This window comes from Triticum aestivum, chromosome 2D, assembly GCF_018294505.1.
Source record: "Triticum aestivum cultivar Chinese Spring chromosome 2D, IWGSC CS RefSeq v2.1, whole genome shotgun sequence".
Taxonomy (NCBI): Eukaryota; Viridiplantae; Streptophyta; class Magnoliopsida; order Poales; family Poaceae; genus Triticum; species Triticum aestivum.
The window spans coordinates 57,360,695-57,371,325 of record NC_057799.1 but is presented as its reverse complement, the minus strand read 5'-3'; the positions used below and the strand labels follow the sequence as shown (position 1 = coordinate 57,371,325).

Sequence of the window (10,631 nt, the reverse complement as noted above, 5' to 3'; positions counted from 1 at the left end):
CAGCGGGAAATGGAGCAAAATGGTACTGTACCAGTACGCTCAATCCGGCACCCCGTACCTACCCCATGTGGGTACCAATTGGACGCTTGCTGGACACAGCCGCAAATCGCGGGACGCGACCACCGCACTGTGGAGTGTGGAGATCTCTCGGCCAGTGCAGAGCATGCTTGCTCGATACCAGGTCATTTGCACATGTCGTGTGAAGATTCAAAAAGTGCATGTCTTCTGCGTACACAATCAAACCATGTATGCATCTCCAGGGAAGCTTCCAAATTCCAATACCTGGAGCTGGAAGCACAAAATCTGCTGCTGTATCTCTCCAGAAATTTTCTATCGAGCCCATCAAGTCAACTATTGAAATTGCAAATCAACAGCCTAAGCTGATGTTGAGGTATGATGTTTCTCCCTGAACATTTTTCTTCTGTGCGAGCCTAATCGACTTGACAAGCTTGGTCGTCACCCGAAAGCGAAAGCGCATGTGGTAAGTAAGCGCGGTCAAGTAACACACCTGCTTAACGAAGACAGGTCGCTGCCAAGGTAGTATATAGCTGTGGAGGCTTTCATTAGTTTTATTCAGGTGGATGTGACCATGCCTCCTTTGCACTTGTACTATCATCACAAAAGATTTGTTTTTAGCCTCCTTCCCGTTCAACGTCGATCTGTATAAACTATAATCTGACCCCTCCCTTCTGTTTTGAATATCGCTTCAAGAATTAATTAGTTGGAGGGATCTGATCAGGGAATCATCAGATCGTATAGCGCCCTTATCTGTTTACTAATACTGCCCCCCTTGTCTTGATGCAACTATTGTTCTGTATTATATTACGAAGACCATGTTCGAATAAGGCTGAAGACGATGGCAAAGAAATAGTATCTACACCGTTCATATTTTTGGGCTCACACCATGACGGTGTTGATTAACAAGATAAGTCTGATCATTGTATAAAGGAAAAAAATACGACTATATTCCCAAATTTAAGCATGTGTGTTGTTAGAAAAAAAATGCATGCTCACTTTTATGTCTGAAATTGGGCCAGTTGCCCTGGATATGGACGTTTGGTTTCTGTGTGTATATACAGTTATACACACTATATGCAAAAACATGGTAATTACAAAAAATGTCGGAAGACTCTGAATTTTTTTGAAACAAAGTTGACCTTCCATTTTACTTGTAAAACAATTCCACGAAGGAAAAAACCTGTTGACTGCAAAGAAAAAACAAAAAATAAGGTCAAATATGTGTGAATGGTAACTTGTATATAGCAATAAAATTGTTTTTTGCCCAGAAGTCAACAGGGGTTTTTTCATTGTGAAAATTTATATACTAGTGCCAAAAAAGTCATGTTTATTGCAAAAAAGTTATAGATTTGATTTTTTTTCATAATTATTTTTCCTCATATAGGGTATATATATATACACACACACACACAGGAATCAAAGGGCATTTCCTTGGTGCCCGTAGATGTTTACAACAACAACAGGGCCTCTAGTCCCAAGTAAGTTGGGGTAGACTAGAGTTGAAACTCATAAGATCTCGAAACCCCCTAGATGTTTTTCAAAAAAAAAAGTTGTCCCTAGATGTATGAATGAATGAAATGATAAAAGGTAAAAGAACAGATGGTACATACACTCCATTGGCAGACTGAGTGACTGACAGTACTGAAAGGCATCCAGTCAATCATAGAAACGAAATGGCAATTTGGTGCCTCATGGGTTATTATATGTTGTTCTTGTACTAACTTTTGGCATGCCTTGGCCTTTACTCAAATTTCCTTTTGGCTGGTTAAACTTGCTGTAACTGAGATACTGGTCAAAGCGTCGTAATTTTAACTGCACGAAGGTCTCAGTCTCACCGTCAATCAGAATTTCATCCGGCGTCACTGCTTTAAAGCCAGCAGTCAATTACCTGCATAATACACGTACCGGTAGCACCTGCTCCAAACATAAAGGACTATGACAACACCAACTAGTGCTGTATTTGACTCGACCTTTTTGACAGTCTTTTCTACGGGCGGGCAGTTGGAAAGTGGAAAGGTTGAGTCAAACAAACAGGGAGCGGTAGTAGTAATTCAACTGTATACAAACAGCCTCTGCCAACCTCGGCAGTTCAACTAGGGAGGGAGCATGGGAATAAAGCGAGGGATATGATGGCCCTGGAGGAGATCCATCAAGCATCTTTCTGTTTTTCTATGTCCTATCTCAAACTTTTTCCCGGGGCATGTTAATCTTAATTTAGAGGATCATCATGATTTAAGAAGAAAAAGGGAGGGGCATCAGAAATGTATCTATCTCCAATGAGTGGGTCTGCCATTCATGCAACTAAAAAATTTGTACAAGGGCAGAAGAAGAGGTGTTTGTTTTATCACCATCAAAGTATCAACTGCATAAGCTCAAACATTGTATATGGAGTATATGAAAAGTGGAGGCTATGGAGTATTCAGTGCTGGTGTGCTCATAGCCCATCTGATGTTTCTCTCCTGGTTTAGTTGACTCACTCTTCAAAGAATTGTTAAATGAGACTTCAGCATTCAAACTCACCATCATACCTATAGCTTCAGCAGAACTTCTGTTTCTTGTTCTTCCTCTGATTTTATGTTTGCAGGCTCACTTACATCCAGGGGCCTGGCAAAAGGACTAACTGGGCCAGGCCCAGCAGGCCCAGAATGGTTGCAAAGATTTGATCCGGAAACAGTAAGTAAGCCACAAACACTAGTGTTAACCAACCCCTAAAAAAAACTAGTGTTAACCATAATAGGTATTCTGTTGGACAGCAGTACCCTATATGGCTATATGGGCCTTGCAGATATCCAAAAGTGAAAGCTTACCTATCATTTGATTGCTCCCTAAATGCGTAGTCATCTGCAAGTCTTACAACAGGATTTAGCTGCCTACTTCGGTGTCCCCATTTTTGTTGCTTCATGATTAAGTTTTTTTCAGGGAAGTTAATAGGTCCGAAAACTCAGCATATGCAATAGTTAAGAACAAACAGTTCCTAGATAGGCAGCATGTCCTACATATCGTATTCAGATGTTCTGGCGTCCATAGTTTGCAGAGTACTGAAAGCTACATCAACCAAATCCTGCTCATATAAGGAGACAAGCAATTGTAGTCACAGAGATGTTTGCTTACGTATAATAAGGAAGTTTAACAAAAAGGCCATGACAATGCTAATGATTCCAGCTACATAACAGACCACATGCACGTAGTAATAACATAACAAAACTCCGGACCAGATGGGGCATGGTGACAAATGTAGAACAGAACAGCGGTGTGCAAATCCAAAACAGCACATTTGGTTTGAAACTCAAGTCCAAGTTAAAATCACCGCAAATTGAACTGTTTGACAGTCAGAAAGTTTGAACAATTAGCCTACATGTTGTATATTCATGCCAATTCAAGCTTGTGGTACTACTTTGCTTTCAAGTCTGGAGCCCTACTTTTAGCACTGTCTACGGAGAGACAAGATGAGAGGAGAGCGTTTACGGAGAGATAAGATGAGAGGAGAGTGTTTATGGAGAGACAAGATAAGAGGAGAGAGAAGCTGAATGACAAGAGCTAACGAGTCCAAACAAACTGAGGCCTGGATGGATGCAACATTTCTGTGTTAATACTGGTGAGTTGAGCAATACTAGTTTCTGAGGATTTCCACAAGTCCTTCCGAGTAGAGGGTCTAGGCCGGGCTTGAATCCGGTCGGTTGTCCGACAGTGAACTGCAAGGAGGTGTTTAGATGAGGCAATTTTTGTGACATTGTTCAAATCTGAATAGGTATCCGCTGAAGATATCCTGTGAGAAGAACTTAAAGTAGTGAAGTTGGTGTTAAAAACCTCAAGAGTTTACTAAGATTCAAGGCTATTCATAAGCATGGCTGACCATAAATGGTTCTAGCACACAGTATGTCTTACGCAAGGAAAAATGTATAAATACCATGATCAGATACATAGCACAAAATGAAAATCAACAACTGTATAAGCAAATGTAACTAGGATCAGCAATGCAGTCACTATCATGCATTTTATGCATAACGAACACATATTTGGTACATGATATCATGCAAAAACAACTTGCTACTTACACTTTTTCTATGATGCAACTTATTACTTACATTAGGCATGATAAATTAGATCAAACTGTCCAAACATGTGCTCCTGAAGTGAAATTACAACAGTAGTTACTATCCAATGTTTTGACCATAAAGTGAAATTACAATATTGTAGACTCTACAGTATATGTTGACTATTCTCCAAAGGGCCAGAAGGAGCCATTCAGATGGTTGCAGTCATCAACCTGCATGTTAAGAATGGTAAGCCGTTTTGGTACATATACGAGATTTAATCATAAAGAAATACTCTCTTTTTTCAGTTGGAAATCTACAAAAAATCAAGGTAAAGCACGCTAAACCACATAACTTGTTAATTTGTTACTAAAGAATTGTTTCATCACCATCAAGTTTTTCTCGAAAAGGGGGACTCCCCGGCCTCTGCATTAGAACGATGCATACGGCCCTCTTATTAAACAAATAAATAGGTTCCAACAAGGTCTTAAAGTCTTCAAATAAAAAGAAGAAAAAGCTCACACAGAGCCAAAAAGGCTAAAAGACAGACTAGCCAAATAAAGGATGCCACAACCGGCAGGCAAAAAGAGAGATAGGTAAACTAATTGCCTATCCTATTACATGACCGCCATCCAAACCGGTTGAAGATATCCCGAGCTACCATCTCCCAGCGGATAGATCCAGTAACCAAACGCTCCCTGGCCTCCGTCGGAGTGAGTAGCGACCACGAACGGATCAATGTCGTGGCTCGAAAAATAACCTGCAAAAAATGAATGCGTGTTGTCCTGTTAAAAACCAAATCATTTCTGCAATTTCACAGAGCCCACAACAAGGCGCAGACTCCTACGCGAATATGTCTCGCTAAATCGGGCTCTATCCCGTTAAGCCACGTTCCAAATAGCGCGTTGACAGAATTCGGTGGAGTAATATTAAAAGCAATATTGACCGTCCGCCATAAAACTTTGGCTAGCGGGCAATCAAGGAAAAGGTGTTTGATCGTCTCATCCCGATCACAGAAACTACACCTAGTAGGTCCTGTCCAATTACGCTTTGTCAAGTTGTCCTTAGTTAAAATAACCATCAAGTATCAACTGCATAAGCTCAAACACTAACTATATTAAAAGTGGGGGCCTATGGAGTATTCAGTGCTGGTGTGCCCATAGCCCATCTGATGTTTCTCTCCTGGTTTAGTTGACTCACTCTTCAAGGAATTGTTAAATCAGACTTGAGCATTCAAACTCACTATCATAGCTATAGCTTCAGCAGAACTTCTGTTTCTTCCTTTGATTTTACTAGCAAGATGCCAGTGCGTTGCACGGAACATCAAGATGCATTTATATGAGTAGTTTATCTTGTGGGAGATAAGGATGAACGAGGGAAGGCCTTATCTGCAAATGTGATGAGGGGTGCGGGTATCTTTCTGCAAAATTGCCATAGTTTTCTTCCTATCCGTCAGATATAGATCGAACGGCCTATATTGCAGGATGACAGGCACACCATCATCACCAACTCTGTTTTTTATAAGAGTAGAGATCTTTCCAGGCTCACATCCAAGGGCCTGACAGAAGGGGTAAATGGGCCAGGCCAAGCAGGCCCAGAACGATTTGACCTGAAAACAGTAAGTCGCAAACACTAGTGTTAACCATAATAAGGATCCTGTTGGACAGCAGTACACTAAATGGGTCTAGCAGATGTCCAAGTATCATTAGATTGCTCCCCTAAATGCGTAGTCATCTGCAAGTCTTACAACAGGATTTAGCTGCCGACTTCGGTGTCCTCATTTTTCTTGCTTCATGATTTAAATTTTTCAAGGAAGTTAAGAAGTCCGAAAACTCAGCATATGCAATAGTTAAGAACAAACAGTTCCTAGATAGGCAGCATGTCCTACATATCGTATTCAGATGTTCTGGTGTCCATAGCTTGCAGAGTACTGAAAGCTACATCCCAACCAAATCCTGCTCATACAATCGTTTAAGTATGATTTGAACCACGTAGGAAACAACAAGGATGTAGCGGTGTGCAAGTCCAGAACCCACATTTGGTTTGAAACTCACGACTTAAGTTTAAATCATCTCCAAGCGGAAATTAATGAAAATTAAACTAACAGACGTTCAGAAAGTTTCAACAGTTAGCCTGTTTGATGGTCAGAAAGTTTCAACAGGTGGCCTATATTCGTGCGATCATGCCAATTAAAGCTTGGAGTAATAAATTATAGAAATTGCAAGGAGAAGTTTGGATGATGCATTTTTGTGATATTGTTCAAATCTGAATAGTTATCCGGTAAACATATCCTGTGAGAACAAAAATGAAATAATAGTGTTACAAACCTCAAGAGTTTCACAAAGGTGGCTTACCGTAAATGGTTCCAGCACACAGTAGGTCTTTACAAGGAAAAATGTATAAATATCATGATCAAATACATAACACAAAATGAAAAACAACAACTTTATAAGCAAATGCAACTAGGATCAACAATTCGGTTATTACCTTGCATTTTATGCATAACTAACACATATTTGGTAGTACATAATATTGTGCAAAAACAACTTACTACTTACACTTTTCCTATGACGCTATTTACTACTTACATTTGGCCAAATAAATTAGATTAAAATGTCCATACATGTGATCCTGAAGTGAAATTACAACAGTTAATTCGGGACGGAGGGAGTATATGATATTTTGATACTAAACTGAAATTACAACATTAACTATACAGTATATGTTGAGTATTCTCCAAAGGGCCAGAAGGAGCCATTCAGATGGTTGCCATCAACCTGCAGGTTAAATACAGTAAGCTATTTTGCTCCACATACAAGTATTAACCATACAAAACAACTCTTTTTTCAGTTGCAAACCTACAAAAATCAGGGCAAAGCACAAGAAACTACATGACTTGTAAATTGTTAAAATGACATAAACCCAGTTATCTTAACTGTTTGCTGGTCACAGACAGAAAATCAAGCTACAATTATTAAACAACTAACGCTATTTATTAAAGAAAATCAACCACGTAAAGGGATAGGGAAAAATCTGAATTCTACGATTCTATAGTTGCCTACAATAGCAATAGCAACAGTAGACAATATGGCTGAGAGTTTGCTTCCAACAATAGGTTCTCGCAGATAAGGATCGCTTTGCTAGAAAATAAGCATATGCCGGCACATTCAGTTCACAGGGAAAATATGTCACAGAAAAATGTAAGCGTCCAGCATTGCAATTTGATCTATAACACTTACAAAAAATAAAAATAACAATACACGCTCTTATGCTTACTGATTTAGTGATTTCAGAGGTATCTTCAGAAAAAGCATTCCAGTTGCTCTGGAAATTTTGTTCTAAGGAGACATACTCATCACCATAAGACTGCTCATAAACTTCTACTTGCTGAGTAGGATAGGAGGAAGACGAGAATATGCTTGCCATGCCTCCATATTCACCAGATTCGAAAGCATGCTGCTAGCCAAAACAATGAGTTAACAAAGAACAGATATATTTGCTGTACTCTGAACAATCAGTCAATAATCTGTCAATATGACAGTTATATAAACAAACAGGATCTTATATCAGTGTTGTATCAGTAGCATCTCAAATGTGACAGGAGTACATCTTACATTATCGTACTGAGGAGTCACCTCTTCTGCGGAGTCCTGGTAGTATCCCAAATTCATCGACCAAGAAGGTTGATAAGCTTCAACTGGGCTGTCAGGTACATATGCATAGGGCTGTATCTCACATGACTGTGTCGATATCTCCGAATTATCAATATGGTTGGTATATGTTGAGAAATTCTATATAAGGATCAAAAAGATTATCTAGTTAGCGATTATGAGAATATAGAGAAACATATTATATTTTCATGGAGACAAATGTAGTCAGCCTGGATAGGCAAATGCATGTATAGCAACTACTGATGTATCAACACAAAACTGAAAGCGCTAAGTAATTGACATTGATAGCTAACAAACCTCGTGGTACTCCAACTTGTGAGAATAAAATGTTTCCGGAGGCTCAACCTGAACATGCAGTGGTTGTTCACCAGAGTGTTGATTGTAACAATAAATAGGTTGAGATGAAAATGTGCTTTCTATGCCATAACTGGGCAAAACCTCCTGCGTTGAAATTGAGATGGGGTTTAGATGTGAAGATAACAAGCAGTCAAGCAGGATAGGGTGTAAGTCATAAGTAACTAATCATTGATTGGGTAGCCTACTGTAGTTACTGGAGCATCTCTCTCGAACATATAAAAAATCTTCTTGATTTGTTTTGTGTCTTGCCTACTGTAGCTACATTCAGGCAGAGCAAATATATATGCAGATGTGTAGTTAGAAAACACTTATGTGCCTGTAGCTACCTCATTCAGTGAAAGATTAAAGAAACAGTACATATTGCCACATTAAACAAACAAATTGTACAACTTTAGAGTGTCCGTTCACTAAAGCTTTGATTGTAGCAATATATAGGTTGAGCTGAGATAGTACTCTCTGCACCATAACAGGACGCTTGTGTGAAACTGAGATGGGGTTTAGATGTGAACATAACAAGCAGGGAATGGATTGTCTACTCTAGTTACTGAAGCATCTAGTTACTGAAGTAGGGACTGAATCATGGACTGGATTGTCTACTCTAGTTACTGAAGCATCTTTCAGACATACAACTCATTGATTCGTTTTGCATTTCTAGTCTAAGGTTGCTCTTTATAAAGGTCAAATTAATCACTGGGCAGAGCAAGTCAATATGCTGATGGTACTTACACAACACTGGTGCTCCTATGGCGGACCCATTGACTGACAGAGCAAACAAAGATTAAAACATACCAGCACGACTAAGTTATTAATTAAAACATAACACATAATTGCGCAATGTACAGGCTGACAACTAGTCACTCACTGCTCACTAGCCAGTTGAGTGACTGACACTTGGATCATTCAGAGCTGAGAAATACCTGATACCGAGGTTCCTCCTCTCTGTAAACATCATGGTAGCTTTGATTGGGAAACCAAGTAGGTTCATCCGAAACAACATTAACACTGTAAGACTGTTCGTAGGATGTGTCATACGAGCCATACGTAGAATGGGCATATGCATACGTATCCTCTTTTGCATTGTCGTACGAAGATAGCCACTGTCTCCGAGTGCAAAACAATGAAGGAATCGGTCAATATAATACTGACAGAGGAAGATAATACTAGTATGCCAAGTGAGTATACTAAAGCAAGATAAACTGAAGAATGACGCGGTGCATTTCCTCACATTGCTCTGATCGTGCGTCTCGCCGGCGTCGTGCCACTGCACATTCCCAATTGCCGGCACCTCCGCATGGTCGTGCCACTGCACATTCCCAATGGCCGGCACCTCGCCGTGGTCATGCCACTGCGCATTCCCAGTCGCGGGCACCTCGCCAGCGTCGTGCCACTGCACACTCCCAATTGCCGGCGGCGGCACCTCGACGACCACGGCGTCCTCCACTCCCCCCTTCTTGTTGGCGTACACGGGGACCCCGTGGCAGTCGGTCCCGATCCGGCGCTCCCCGTACCCGTCGGCGTGGCCGAAGAGGAAGTCCAGCCCGCGCATGCACTGCCTCCAGTAGTCGCGCGGCCCGCCTCGCGAGTGGCAGCAATGCGACCCCGCCGCCAGGTACGGCCAGCGCCGGAACACCTCCGGCGTGGGGTACACCGGCGGCCACCGCGGCGCGTCCCCGTAGTCGTGCGGCTTGGGCCAGTAGAACGGCTCCGCGACCGGCACCGGCATCGGCACCGGAACGGGCGAAAAGGGCGGTGTCCTCGCCGGCTCTGGCGATGGGGCCGGCCGAGGCTTCGCGGGCGAAGACGGTGCCGGCTGCGGCGTGGCGGGTGCAGCAACGGGCGCGGGCGCGGGCGGCCGCGGAGAGGAGCGCGCGGGGGCGCCGGCGGGGGAGGAGACGGGGTAGCACGTGGAGGTGGAGGGCGGGAGCGGGGCGCCGTAGGTGGCGGAGATGTCGTAGCCGCCGCCGTAGGGGTGCGGGTTGTACTCGTAGAACTCGTCGTCGTCGATCTGGCCATCGTCGTCGGCGGCCGCCATGGAAGAGCGGTGGTTACGGATGGCTGTGGCGTGGGGTGGAGAGTGCCAGACTGGGGTGTGAGCGAGGAGGCGAAGTGGGAGCAGACGAGTGCATGTGCGGGGTGGGGGGCAGCTGGTGGCTTGTTAGTTTCGGGTGATCGCGACGGCGAAGCGGTGGAGGCGGCGTTTGGAAGCCACCGCACGGTTGGGACGGGAGGAAGATGCCGCCGTAGCATTATTGCGCACCGAGTTCGAGGGCGTGCGATCAGAGTGGGACAGTGGGTGAGGTGAGAGTGGTAGTAGGCGTATTTTTTGGCTGTTTGGCACCGGGATCAAAGTCAGGGATAGGTATCGGCCAGTGGGCCTGTGATACCCATTTCCTGATTTCAAAATCATCAGAATGCCTATTTTTACATTTCCAAAATTCTGAAAAAAATGCAGACATACATGGAGGCATAATGTGCATGTGTTTAAATTTTCAGAACAAAATACATTGAAATGAAGGCTGTGAAAAAAAAACAAATCTGGGCCTTTTTCACA

General features: G+C 42.6%; 1 protein-coding gene across 1 annotated transcript; it reads right to left on the bottom strand.

Annotated features, from left to right (window-relative positions):
- Window positions 1–6,478: 6,478 nt before the first annotated feature.
- Window positions 6,479–10,309, bottom strand: LOC123051530 (uncharacterized protein At5g39570). The gene is made up of 6 exons (XM_044474422.1): window positions 9,306–10,309; window positions 8,998–9,177; window positions 8,021–8,164; window positions 7,667–7,843; window positions 7,329–7,508; window positions 6,479–6,829 (listed from the first exon to the last, which is right to left on the bottom strand). The coding sequence occupies exons 1-6, from the start codon at window positions 10,110–10,112 to the stop codon at window positions 6,764–6,766; spliced, it is 1,554 nt and encodes a 517-aa protein (XP_044330357.1). The 5' UTR covers window positions 10,113–10,309; the 3' UTR covers window positions 6,479–6,763.
- Window positions 10,310–10,631: the final 322 nt, after the last annotated feature.